This window comes from Hemiscyllium ocellatum, chromosome 1 (genome assembly GCF_020745735.1).
Source record: "Hemiscyllium ocellatum isolate sHemOce1 chromosome 1, sHemOce1.pat.X.cur, whole genome shotgun sequence".
NCBI classification, from domain to species: domain Eukaryota; kingdom Metazoa; phylum Chordata; class Chondrichthyes; order Orectolobiformes; family Hemiscylliidae; genus Hemiscyllium; species Hemiscyllium ocellatum.
Window position 1 is genome coordinate 115,266,619 of NC_083401.1, and position 14,619 is coordinate 115,281,237.

Consider the following 14,619-nt stretch of genomic DNA (forward strand, 5'->3'; position numbering starts at 1 on the left):
GAAGGAGCTGCGCTCTGAAAGCTAGTACTTCCAATTAAACGTGTTGGACTATAACCTGGTGTTGTGTGATTTTTAACTATGTTCAAAGATCTTATTACACACCTCTGGACCAGATAGGACTTGAACCCAGGCCTCCTGTCTGAGAGGCAGGGATACTCCCACTGCACCACAAGAGTCCTCAGAAAGTGCACAGTCTTCATTAACCTGTTAAGAGATGCAATAACACATCTTTGCAGCAGGTTTTACTTGAAACTTGGCCTTGAGCTCAGAAGTAGAAAAACTACCATTGTGCCATAAAAGTCCATCACGAGGACCTGAATACGCTGGGCAAATATGACCTACAGCTAAGGTCGCTTCTTCTCCTCCTTAACTCCTAGTGATGTGCTCTGTTATGCATCACCTCTGTTCAATTTCCCAGTCATGTTGTATTGAAAGGGGGATTACCCATTACTGCATCCATATTTGAGGGCAAATTGTTTGTGAAGAAATGTTGAAGTCAAGCTAGGGACATGACACAGGGACAAAGTTCCTGCATGGTGCTATCCAGTGGCTACAAAGAGATTGAATGATGACTGCTGACTTTTGGAGGGGGTAGGGTTTTAAGGACAAAATTGAGAAGGACAACAATCTGGCCTGACTGACAGAATGACAGTGATGAGGGAATGAATGTTGTCACCCTAAGAATGAATAGCAGGTTCGGGCTTAACAGAGTCATTGTCATTCCTCCAGGAAGGGACGTTACTTATCATGGCAATCTGCAAAAGTACCAATTGCTAGACTTCAGTGCCTGTCATACTATTCACTATAGACTTGAACAATTTTAAAAATTATAAACTATCAAAACACTTGTGTAACAGTAGTAACAGCTAGCTGAAATCACTTGGCAACTAACCTGAAAGTAGTCAATCTCTTTATTAGTACTGGTAGGAGGTCCTTTCCATTCCTGTAGGTATGTTCAGCTATGTGTAATCATGAGACAGCATTAGCTGAAGAGTTCCAAAATGGTAGCACTGGCTTCACATCAGCACGGCACTGAATGATGTCATGAGCTGCTTAGTGTACTCTTTCCTTGGTAATGCAATGTTTTTGTACCAACACTCTCACTAATGTGGCTTCTAGTACAACTTGTATCAGAAATGTGCAGCACACCACAGAATATAACATTGGACTTTAAAATACTAAGTTCCTAAGAAGCAGATGTTGCCAATCTGCACTGTCAACTCCTGAGCTAATAATTAGCACATTCTTACAATTATCTGATGGAGAGTGGCAACAAATGTTCCCCATTTTCTAGCCCACCCATAAAAAAAAGCACACTCTATTCCACAATGAAATTAGAACTCCTTACTTCAGCTGTAGCAAGTGATGTTGCCTCCATTAGATTTTCTGCTCTGAAAGCAAATACAGCAGCTGCTAATACTGAAATAAAACAAACTGTATTAAACAGAGTTAACATTTCTCCAGGGCAGTATCTAAAAATGTCCAGCTAACCAAGTACCTGGGTAGCCTACTGATTGGTGTATTTTGTTGTCCCTTAATGTAACCAATAGCATACAGTAAATAAATATCAAAGCTATTTTCACATATGCATGCCTATCAAAATGAGTTATGTCAGCACAGAAGCAATGCTCCAGAGCTGCTTAACTAATATCTGGTGAAGGTTTGTATTCCTAGGGAATAATGTTGGCAAAAGAATTAAACAAGATTTTATATTCCATAGTTTCTCTGATGCATTTTCTTTGAAATGATCAACAGGAAAAGTTCCATTGTCTTCACCACTGTCATATCAGTAAGGTATTTTCTTTTGTAAAATATCAAAATAGTCCTTGTAGAAATTGGAGTGCAATGAGCAGAGCAGATGCCAGGCAGGAATGCTCCCACAATGCAACAGTACCATTCTTCCTCGAACTTCACCTAAGGGTCACTAATAGCGAGATTACTGCCCAAAAGTCATTGATTTAAAGTGGTCGAGTTGTCTGTGAAACACAGCAAACAATGATAGCCCACCTTGAAAACACAACTGATGTCCAAGACAGGGATTAGGTGCATGCTGGTGGCATAGTGCTGGTTTTGCATTGTAAATAAGCCCATAATTTTACCATACCTCATCTGAATGAATTTATCAATTTGAGGAGACAGAAATAAAAATAATATTAAGAAAACCAATTAAGGAACAGTGCTGTGATGGAGTGGAAAATTATTTAGGCAATATGTTAGGCCAAATACGATTCTTTTTAAACATTCAGGCCTTTTCACAATTTTTCATTATTCATGCAGAAACTAGTTGCTGTTACCAAAGACACTCAGTGAACTGTGCAAAGATGTAACAGCCTCTACTGGCAATCAGCCAGAACAACATACCAAATGTGTCTTGCTGGAGCTCGGGTGTACAATTACAAGTGCAATTCAAAGAATGCTAGTTTCTTTGTACCCATACCAGCAAGAATTTCCAGTGAGTTGTATCCCAGAATCCTATCCCAAAGAAGCAAGAGTTGATCAGTTGCTAGGTACCCAGAGAATGCCCTCACCATCCACTTAAACGATATTCGAAGTCTGGAAAAAAAAATATGAAAGGAACATTGCATTCAGAATGTCAAATAAGGCAAGCTGCATGAGCACCAGACTGAAATCAGAATCTAAGAGTGTAAGTTTAATGCTGTCCATCTCTTTTTTTAAAATAAGTTCATGAATTCAGGCCAACATTTCATGATAGAAGAAATTTATGTGAACATTCATCACCCGATACACGTTACAACAAAACTGAGCCTGGTGGCTCAGTAGCAACCCATGCAGGCGTTGATGTCTAGATTATCTTCTGTCTATATTGCATTAGCTGATTTTTCTCACAATAATTACAGGGCACTTGTTATGGTCCCAGTGTTCTGAGGTTGAAGGGTAAGGATCATCCAGGATTCTTTGGTCTGATCATTATCCTAATGTGTGTGAGACCACTGGGTGAAGACAATGTTGGAGTAAACCAGCAATACTCTATGACTGAATCGCAGCCAACACTAATTGGAAAACCACTCGAAGGTTGTCAGTAGTTTACCTAGTATTCAAATACTTGCAGTGACCATTTTTAACCAGCAAAGGGAAATATATTCTAATAGCAATGAATTGTACTGAGGATTTATGCACTTTATGATGAAACTTATTTCAAACATTGTGAGAACAGTTAAATGTTAACATACAATTGTACCCTACCAAAGGGAGGGGCTTACGCAAGTTTTTTTATACGTCACTTCGGACAGTTTAGGGGTCACTGAAAAGCAGCACCAGTTGAACTAAAAAAAGGGCAGATTGTGTTTGAAACGCTGATTGTCGTACAGGGAAGAAATCAAGAACGACTGACTAGCTCTGCTTAATCAGGACCTAGAAACAGTTCTGGAGAGCTGGGAAAGTGAGAAGATTGCTGGCTGTGTATTGGCAGATGTTGTGAGGGGCTCAGAAGAAACCTGGGAGCATTAATACTTCAGAACAGCTGAGAGAATGAGGGCTGAGAAACCACAAGCAATATTTCCTTCATACCAGTGCGTAAGATTAGAATTTAGGGCGAATCCCGAGGACAGAGCTAACTTTATGAAGCTAGGTGTTGGTGAAAATCTGGAATTTGGTGAATAAGTACCAGAGTGCAGTTTCAGAGTTAAAGCGACCCTAAACCCAAGACCAGAAGGTGACCAACCAAAAAAAGGAACAATTTACAGGCAGTCCATGGCAGAATCACTCTTGAGATGAAGTTTCAAGGCCAGGTCACTGTAATCCTTTATTAAGTTTATTGAGATTTGATGACCCCTCATGTCACTAAGGTCTGGGACGTGTTGCTAAGAAATCTGGGTCAATTCTCAGTGGTAGAAATAAATTATACATGTATTGTAGACTGGATTGCTGTCATAGCTTGTACTGTAAAGTATTGTTGTTTGTACAAAACTGAGAGATTAGGTGGCTCCCTAATCAGATTCTGACATATAGTCATATCATTATGGATCATAACTGTAAAAGTGATGGTCTACTCTGAGATCATAACAGCTTAACCAAAGATCTTTACATAAATTTTTTTCCATCCTTTGTCATAGCTAGCTTCCACAATCGCCAAATTGAAGGCGGTAATGTAAGAGTATTATTTAGCATTAGATTAGAATTTTGAGTTAAACATTCGGACTGAGTTCTGATGAAGAACATATATCCAAAACAGCCAATTTTCATAACACAGGCTGTAGCCTGTTTTCTTGAGCAGCTGGGGCTAAATAAATCTACCAAGGTTCAAGTTTCAGTTCAATATCCAGATTCCTGCAGTGAATGCATGTGTGAATGATGACAGCATCTGGCATGACTGTGATGCTCTTTCCACGTTGAATAACCTGCGACATTCACAGCTGGAAATCTGGCAGGACACTGTTGTATAATTTTGGTAAGGGATCACTGGCAACACTAGTGAAACTTTCATTGCAGAAGCAAACACAGCTACTATCTTTACCAACTGCATTTAGAACTTCCCTCTTTTCTCCCTGATCAAACAGTTTGCCATTTAGGTACACAATTTTACCCTTCGAAAATGTATTACTTTGCCAATTCCCAAAAACCATTCTCTCTTTAATACTTCAGTGACTTGTCACTCATTGGCCTTGAAGGCCTCTTTCAAGGTATAGTCAATATACTTTGTAAAAAGAGACAGAGCTTGAGGAGGTAGCTCAGTTTATATCTTTGGAGAATTTGCAGCTCGAAGAAGTCTACATCGTTTATGTCAGATAGTGAATAAAATTGTGAACCAGGCTGAATGCAGAAGGGAGATTTAAATGCAAACACCAGAAGCAAAAAGAGATTATGAAGATAGATGAATCGCTAACATAAAAGGAAATCCCAAAATCTTCCAAAAGCACATCAAGGTGGTAAAAGGTGGAATATGGCCAACTAGGGACTGAAAAGGGATTGACACTTAGAGGCAAGAGGGATGGTTGAGGTGTTAAATGAATACATTGCATCTATCTTTACCTAGACCCTATCAGGACCTCAGTGACTAGAAGGGCTAATATTGATACAGAAAACCCGAAAGAACTGTGGCTGGTTGAAATCAGTAACAAGAACAGAAAATGCTAAAAATATCTCAGCAGGTCTGGCAACATCTGTAGAAAGGAATTAGATTTAACGTTTCGGGTCCAATGACTCTTCTTCAGAACAAATTTGAAATACCTTTTCTAAAAAAAATTGGCAAACTTTCAACCACTATGGATAGAACTTTCAATGTAAGTACTTACGGCTGTGCTCCAATTTCGCGCAAATGGTAGAAGAGTTGAGGAAGGTAGGTCTGAACAAGTGTCTCAAACACTAGACAAAGTGACACAATTCCCTAAAAATAGAAAATTAACAGCATTCTTGCAACATCCATAGCAATCAAAATAAAAACAGATTTCTCTTTTAGGCAGAAACTAAACTTCATCTGCTTGCCAAGGAGAAATTAATCGCAAAGAACAAATTAATAAAAATCAAGAAATCCTCCCAGTCTTCAACAAATTCTTCCATCAGTCAACCTCAAAAGCAAAATAACCACTCATTTAACTAATTTACAATTCATCTGTGGAATTTTGTGTAACTTCTACTAATTGACAGAACAACAATTTGTATTTATCTACCACCTTTAACAGATACAGATCCCAAGATCAATTCAAAAATCGAAATAGAAAACTATAAATGGATAAGTGACAAGTAATGAAAAGCTTGCTGTAGGTAGGTCAAAAGAAAACTTTGAAATAATATGATGCAAGGAGATTTAAGAAGTATGCCAAGGACAGTGGTGGTGACAACTAAGGATCTCCTGTCAAAACTGAAGGTGGACTGGACAAAGGCATCTACGTTTTTCACAGACTTTTAGAGATTGTAAGATGATAGGTAAAAATATATAAAATAGAATGATTGAGTCTACAGAGACAAATACATGAATAAAGATTTAAGGTGGAACAAAGTTTAGTGATACTGCAGTTGGAAATTTACAGCCTTGGTGATGACTGTTTTCATTACAAATTTCTAGCAGTTGCTAGACATGGAGGAAAATTACTTTAAATAGAGATTGTTGATTCTTTTGTAAGTTTTTCACTTTTCAAATGGAAGCCTTCTGTTAAGAGTTTAATTAGGGCCATAAGCTGTGGGAAATCATTAAATCATTGTGAAGGGACGGTTCAATACCCCTAGTGTTAAGTTGGCAAGTTGTGGCACATGCATTGCTTCATGCCAAAAAGGTGCTCTGACAGCACAGAAATAGTCATGTGATCAGGTTATCAAAAACATGCCTAAATGGCAGTACTAGGTATCATTAGAATTATATACAGAAGTAGATCTGGCGATGATGTTGTTAAATTTATAACCTGAAGCACCTTAAACAAGGCAGTATTAAGCTTGAAAATATGTCAGTGTTGGATATTGTGATGACCCATGTGGTTTTCGGGAGAAATTTGCTTTTCATATTGCTTTTAGAACTGGGCTTTATCGGGAGTATAGTCACATTGACAGAGGTAACCATGAGGAATACAGTGTGTCAGCGGGTCAGTTTCCTAGAACAATAATTATAGATCCAACCAAGGATCAGGATAGTTTGGAAACAAAAACAGAAATTACTGGAAAAGCTCAGGACATCTGGCAGAGTCTATGGAGAGAAATCACAGCCAACCGTTGGGGTCGAGTGACCCTTCTTCAAAACTCCTCAGAATAATTTGGATCTGGTGATGTGTAATCAGACAGTTCAATAAATAATGCCAGAGTAAAAGATCTCAGAGGAAACACTGAATATAACATGGTAGAATTTAGCATTCAGTTTGAGAGGGAAGAATTTGAGTTGGAAACAACCAGCTTAAGAAAGAAAAATTACAAGGCAATGAGGGCAGAGCTGGCTGGAATGGAGTTTAGCAACAAGACTACTGGGGAAAAGTATTTAAGTAAATAATTTATGGTACACTGCAAAGATATATCCTAGTGAGGAACAAGGATTCTAGGAAAGGGACAAGACTGCCACGGTTAAGCAGAGAAGTTAAAGAAAACATCATATTCAAAGAAAATACATAGAATAAAATGGGGCCTTTATAGACTATGGCAAAGATCAGTGATCAATGGATTTGGAAAAGTTTTAAAAATTAACAGAAGATGACAAAAAAAGGGAGAAAATAAATTTTGAGGGTAAACTTGCAAGTAATATTAAAACAAACAAATGGCATACCAGATTATTTCAAGAGTGTGGTGCTGGAAAAACGTAGCTGGTCAGTCAGCATCCAAGGAGCAGGAGAGTTGACGTTTCAGGCAAAAGCCCTTCATCAGGAATCAGATTTCAGGCAAAAGTCCTTCACGAGACCCACATCCCACCCTGCCCCCCACAACTCCTCCACATTACTGATGAACAGCTTATGCCCGAAATAGAGACTCTCCTGCTCCTCGGATGCTGCCTGACCTGCTGTGCTTTTCCAGCACCACACTCTCGACTCCAGTCTCCAGCATCTGCAGTCCTCACTTTCACCATACCAGGTTATTTCCATGTATGAACAATTCAAAGCAGAATTTAGGGTGGCATGGTGACTCAGTGATTAGCACTGCTGCCTCATAGCTCCAGAGACCCAGGTTCAACTCCAGCCTCTGTGTGGAGTTTGCACGTTGTCTGCTCGGGTTTCCTCCAAGTGCTCCAGTTTCCTCCCACAGCTCAAAGATGTGCAGGTTAGGTGAATTGGCTGTGCTAAATTGCCCATAGTGTTCAGGGATGTGTAGGCTAGGCACATTGGTCAGAGGTAAATGTAGAGTAATGGGGAATGGGTTTGGGTGGTGTACTCTTCAGAGGGTCGGTGTGGACTTGTTGGGCCAAAGGGCTGTTTTCATACTGTAGGGATTCTATTCTATTCAGAGAGTACTGGGACCAAAATTTGTAATCCACACATCAGGTTAGTACATAAGGTTCACATGCAGATTTTGTGACCTAAGATGCCCTTCACTTGTACTGTGTGGGCATCCACTTAACACTATTTCAATTTGCAGGGCCTCACATCACATGAAAATCCCTTTTAGAATGAAATGTTTTAAGTGTGGTGGCTGCCGTTTTCACCTCCATTGCGCACTCAACCTCCCAGCCTAATGACAGCCCCAAAAACAATCACAGAGTCACACAGCACGTAAAAAGACCCTTCAGTCCAACTTGTCTTGCATACTACATACCCCAAACTTAACTAATCCAATTTGCCTGCATTTGGTCCATATCCATCTAAACCTTTCCAATCCGTTGCGGTTATACGGCAATGCTGTTTAATTGATAAATGAATGCTGAGTTGCTTAATGCCGTTTTTAACGGGACCTTGAGATCTTGCATGGATAATCCGTAATTCAGATAATTGATGTTCGGATAATCGAGGTTGCACTGTATTTTGTAAATTAATTTTGTTTTGCTTGTTTTCTGTATAGGGTCTTTTAAGTTCATTAGCTGCTGTTTAAGTGTGTTGGTGGGTTTGTGGGTTACCATGATGTCAAGAGGTCTGACTCGTCTGGTCGTCATTTCAGAGATGTTTTTGATGTCAGGTAAAGTGGCTAGGATATCTGTGCGCTTTTTGTCTGCTTGTTTGGGTTAGTTGCTGAGAAATCAGTGGGCTGTGTTTACTGGGGACCCATTCTTCTTGAAAGCACTTTATAGGTGACTTTGTTCACTGTTTGAAGTTCCTCTGTGCTGCATGTGGTGGCTCATTGAAATAATGTCCTAATGCAGCATTGTTTGTGGGTATTGGGATGATTGCTTCTGAGTTGAGCATTTGGTCCGTATGTGTTGTTTTCCTGTAGACACTGGTTTGAAGTTCCCCACTGACAGTTCACTCTACTGCGACATCTAGGAATGGCAGTTTGTTGTTATTTTCTTCCCTTTTTGTGAATTTTATGCCAGTAAAGATATTATTGATGGCCTTGAAGGTTTCCCCTAATTCGTTTCATTTAGTGATGACAAAGTTGTCATCCACATAGCGGAACCAAAGTTTGTGTTGGATAGTTGGGACAGCTGTTTGTTCAAGTCTCTGCATTACTGCTTCTGCTAGGAACCCTGATATCGGCGATCCCATGGGTGTTCTGTTGATTTGCTTGTAGGTCTTGTTATTGAAAGTGAAGTGGGTGGTGAGGCATAGGTCTACTAGTTTGACAATGTTGTCTTGCTGACGAAGTTGGTGGTGCCTGGTGTTTGTGTCTTTGGTTCTTCTAGTAGTGTAGTCAGCGTTTCTTTACCAGGTTGATGTTGATGGATGTGAACAGGGCTGTTACATTAAAGGAGACCATTATTTCGTCCTTTTCTAACTTGGTATGTTTGATTGTGTTCAGGGATTTGTGGGCGGAGTGAATGGAATGGCGTGAGTCGTCTACTAAACATTTTAGTCTTTTGTGGAGTTCCTTGGCAACTCTATAGGTTGATGTTCCAGGTAGTGAGACTATGGCTCTGAGAGGGGCTTCTGGTTGTGAATATTGGGTAGTCCGTAGAAACATGGTTTGTTGGAACTGTCTGGTTTTACTTTTTGGAAGTTTGTCTTGTTAAATTCTCCTGATTTCTTAAGTTTTGTGAGTAAGTGTGAGATTCGGTTCTCTAGTTGTGGGGTCAGGTCTATCGCCATCTGTTGGTAAGTGTCAGTATTTGCAAGCTGTGCATTCGCTTTCTTGTAGAAGTCTAATTTGTTTAAAATGACTGTCAAGCATCCTTTGTCTACAGGTAGGATTACAATGTTTTTGTCTTTTTTGAGTCCTTCTAGTGCTTTCTTTTCTTGTGTATTGAGTGTGTTTCCTTCCTTTTTCCTGCTTAATGTTGGTGCGACTATTGGTCTGATAGTTTGCTGGGTTTCCTCTGTGAGATCATTGTCTTTTGGTGTTGTTTCTAAGGCTGCTAAGAAATCCTTTTTGTTTACGTCTCTGAAGTTGTAATTTAATCCTCTTACTAAGACTACTCAGACCTCTTGGCATCGTGATAGCCCACAAACACACCAACACATTAAAACAACAGCTAATGAACTTAAAAGACTCTATAAAGACAACAAGCAAAACAAACGTCATTTACAAAATATGTTGCAAGGACTGTAAAAATACCACATATAGCAAACAAGCAGAAAACTAGCCACCAGGATACATGAACATCAACTAGCCACAAAAAGACATGATCCACTATCACTAGTATCCTTATACACAGACGAGAAAGGACACCACTTTGACAGGGCGAATACATCCATCCTGGGACAAGCCAAACAGAGACACTCATGAGAATTCCTAGAAGAATGGCATTCCAACCGGAACTCTATCAACAAACACATCGATTTGGACCCCATCTAACAATCTCTGAGAAAAAGAACCAGAAATGGCATCACCAATTACCCAAAGAAACCTAAACACACTAATAGAAAGTGCGACATAACACCAACACTTCACCAGAGGCTCACTGATGAAGTTACCTAGTATGGTGACGAACATCTGAAACCAAACCTTCCAGCTCAGTGAGCAAACTCAGACGTAGAACCACAGCCTGAGCTACAAATCTATTCAAAACTCGCTAGTGTTAAGCTTTTTGAGTGTTGTTGGAGCTGCACCCATCCAAGCAAGTGAGGTGTATTCCATCATTCTTGACTTGTGCCTTGTAGATAATGGACAGGCTTTGGGGAACAAGAGGTGAGTTACTTGCCCAGTATTCCTAGCTTCTGACCTGCTCTTGTACTCATTGTGTTTACATGGTGAGTCCAGTTGAGTTTCTGGTCAATTATAAAGACCAGAATTTTGATAGTGGGGAAGGTAGTGATTGTAACACCGTTGAAATTCAAAAGGCAATGGTTAGATTGTCTCTTATTGATGATGGTGATAGCCTGGCCTTTGTGTGCCTGGAATAGTACTTGCCACTTGTCAGTCCAAGCCTAGAAATTGTCCAGATCTTGTTGCACTTAAACATGGACAGCTTCTGTATCTGAGATGTTGTGAATGGTGCTCAACATTGTGCAATCATCAGTGAACATCCCACTTCTGACCTTATGATAGAGAGAAGGTTATTGATGAAACAGCTGAAGATGGTTGGGCCTAGGACACTATCCCAAGGAACTCCAGCAGAGATGTTCTGGAGCTGAGATGACTCAACTTCAATAACCATCACTATTTTCCTATGTGCCTGACATGATACCAACCAGCGGAGAATTTGTTCCCTGATACCCATTCATTCCAGTTTTGCTAGGGCTCCTTGATTTCCACACTCTGTCAATTGCAGCCTTGATTTCATCTCACCTCTCGAGTTCAGTTCTTTTGTCAATGTTTGAGCCAAAGCTGTAATGAGATAAGGAGCTAAGTGGCCCTGGCAGAACCTAAACTGGGCGTCACTGAGCAGGTTATTGCTGAGCAGGAGCTGCTTGAAAGCACTATTGATGAATCCTTCCATCACTTTACTAATGATCAAAAGTAGACTAATTGTCCAGGTTGGATTTGTTCTGCTTTTTATGTACAGGACATACCTAAGCAATTTTCTACATTGTTGGATAGATGCCAGTATTGTAACCATACTGGAACAGCTTGACTATGGGAATGGCAAGTTCTGGAGCGCAAGTCTTCAGTACTGCTGCCGGAACGTTATCGTGGCCTATAGCCTTTACAGTATCTCATATCTCCAACTGTTTCTTGACATCAGGTAGAGTGAATCGAACTGAAGACTGATATCTGTATTGCTGGGAACCATTGGAGGAGGCTGAGATGTACCTTATATGCACATTGGTATATAAGACTGGTGCTTATGTTTGCACACAATGTATCCTGGCAGCAGAATTACAATGGAAGCACAACAATGAAATGCAGAACTGTATTCTAAAGGAGCTGGAGATGTGCCATGAGGGTGTGGTGAGGCTGGAATGTCTGCAATGTCAATGTCTATGATTTGTGATAACTTGAAGCTATTGCAACAACATTCATTGCTACTAAGTGAAACAACTCAGATGTTGTGAGCAATTATAAGTTTAATATTTAGTCAAGAAAGTGAGGTAATTCTGTTAATCTATAAATCATTAGTGCAGCTCCACTTAAAATACTGCCTGCATACCCTACATAAAGGATATTGCAGCTACTGAAACATGTATAGGAGGGAAATCAAGATGACTGAAGAATTAATGGAATTAGATTATGATATACTATTACGCAAATTAGGCTGGTTGACACATGAAGAGAAAATTATTTGAATGCTGTTTTTAGAATTCCAGAAGAGCTAGAAAATGCAAACCATAACAAGCTGTTCTACTGTGTCTAGAATGGTACAGCAAGGGAGCCCAAATACACGCGAAAGGGGCAACTATGGAACTATTCTGTACAGACACTGTGGGGAATTCTAACCCCAAGAATGATTGGACTTGTAGCACATCTGGAGTTAGAACTTTAAACTCAGGCCAGCATATCCCCTTTTATTTTAACAGAGAATATTGGACAATAAATTTGTTCTCAGAAGGAAGGCCAATCACCAAATGTTTTTAATGAAATCACATCCTTTCACTTTAACACAATTTTTATGTTTAATTAGTGCCAGCAAGGTTCAGGAAACCTGGCAGATTATATAGAGCACCCTGCTGGACTAGGAGAAACTAGAGTGTTTCATTCAGGCCAAAAAGCTGAACTTGAACTCTTCACAGATCTCACATCTATCAACCCAACTCTACTGGCCCACGGTCCACTCTGGAGCTGAGAGAGAAGAAAATGCAAAGCATGAATTGCTCTTAATTTAAGCAGGATATCTGAAGAATCCTTGACTTCTAAGTTTGTCATCAATACAATAGAAATTTAAAGTCATAACTAGTCAACAATTCCATTAATGTCGTAATAGGAAATGACCAAAATGATAGAAAGCAAATTACATGACTTTTATTTTGCTCAGCAATTCCAATGTGAATTGGATGATAATTTACTTGCAATTTACATGTTGATTTCCACAACCTAAATAGGAATGTAGCTAAAATTATGGATTAGCAAAACAGAATAAATTAATTCGATTTCTGAAGCTTCAAAGAAACAGTGTAGTAATCAGGAGACTCTCCAGTTTTATTTTTCAGGCTATTTGAACTCCAAGATTTGGATGTAGTAATCGTGTTTATTTTGATTAGATCAATAATGTGCAGATTAATGGTTTATTGTTCAGAGGAATGAAACTGGTGGCCAGTTATGCCACCTTCTTCAGTGTTTCGTAATCAGTCATCAAATCAAATAATTATCCTACAGATTTGCTATCGATGGTTTTACTTCACTCTTTACATTCTTCATTTAAATGCTGGTTGAAGATAAAATCAGCTAAGAGTACAGTTTGTGGGTGCTGCGTTTAATAAAAAATACACAAGGGAACAAAGAAACAATATATTATTTACAATTGAGAGCTAATACATTTTCATGTCATCTACCTTGACTGGAAGAAATCAAATTCTGCTGAATGAATGCATAAACTTTTAAGAAAAATAAGGAATAACGCCTTAGTGAATTTTCAACCCTTCACAGAACTTACTGAGGAATGAGATGAGATGCAATGAAGCCTGAAGAAATATCGCACATACATCTCTCGGAAAACTTGGTAGAGTTTGGATGGCTCGTGGTAGAGAAAACAGAGTGGAGCAACTACAAGTAAGCAGGAGATAACATAAATAAAATCCAGGATTGCACAAGATAGATCATATATTTAATATCATACTGACCACAGCTAATGTTCTTTTACAATCCATGATTATATCCTCAATTTGGAAGCATCACGTTAAATGCAAGAAAAAATACAATCAGAGAAACCATGTGCAAACCGCACTCAAAACTTTGTTCAGTTTTCCAAAATGAAACTATGCTTCAACTTTTCATTTAAGCTTATTGCATTACCACAAATGTTAAATTATCCATGATCCATTGTTTTAGAATTTTTTTTCCTATGATATATTGATAGGCACTGAGTAACCTGCTGCAGTTTTACTAATACAGCTAAAAATTGGTCATCAAAATTCTGCAAATAACCAGATTTTAATAAACCAGAAGTCTTTAAATAACAACGCAGATCTACTTACTTACATGTTGTGTCTAATATCAGTTTCTTGGCTAAACAAATGCGTGTTTTTTGGTAAGATGTCTTTTAGAGTCCAAAATGTGAAAAAAGGCTTAATTTTAAGAATCTTCTTAATGATCCACGAATAAACATGGAGAAAGTGAGGACTACATATGCTGGGGAACAAAGTCGAAGAGTGTGGTTGCTGACGATTCCTGATGAAGGGCTTATGCCCGAAACATCGATTCTCCTGCTCCTTGGATGCTGCCTGACTGACTGTGCTTTTCCAGCACCACACTCTTCAACTCCACAAATAAACATGCCATATTCATTAATGTGATCTGAGGCACTACACAATCTTTTTTTGGATGAGCTAACTTCTAGTAAAATGCTTTATTAAACAACTGTAAAAGATCATGCGACTCAATTTAAGTTGCATGTAGCTTCTTTTGAAGTTGTAATATTGCACAACCTTGGTCATGTATGGGCAAATCATGCTGAAAATGTTAGCATAACCTAGCAGAAACTTTATACCTGAATATTATAGCTTTGAGTATTACAACAAAAACCCGCCAAAATAAAATCCAAGCTTCAGCAGTATTCAAACTACTCTC

At 39.1% G+C, this 14,619-nt stretch overlaps 1 protein-coding gene across 6 annotated transcripts in view; it reads right to left on the reverse strand.

Annotated features, from left to right (window-relative positions):
* Positions 1-14,619, reverse strand: part of tbc1d19 (TBC1 domain family, member 19) — a 109,052-nt gene that overhangs the window by 8,933 nt on the left and 85,500 nt on the right. For 3 of the 6 annotated variants that reach the window (XM_060831318.1, XM_060831336.1, XM_060831310.1), the window contains 5 exons: positions 13,487-13,596; positions 5,253-5,344; positions 2,438-2,553; positions 1,349-1,419; positions 103-204 (listed from right to left, as the gene is read on the reverse strand). In XM_060831318.1, the coding sequence (XP_060687301.1) occupies positions 103-204; positions 1,349-1,419; positions 2,438-2,553; positions 5,253-5,344; positions 13,487-13,596 (491 nt within the window). The remainder of the gene's footprint in view (positions 1-102; positions 205-1,348; positions 1,420-2,437; positions 2,554-5,252; positions 5,345-13,486; positions 13,597-14,619) is intronic. The other 3 variants (XM_060831327.1, XM_060831345.1, XM_060831353.1) reach the window with 2 other exon arrangements.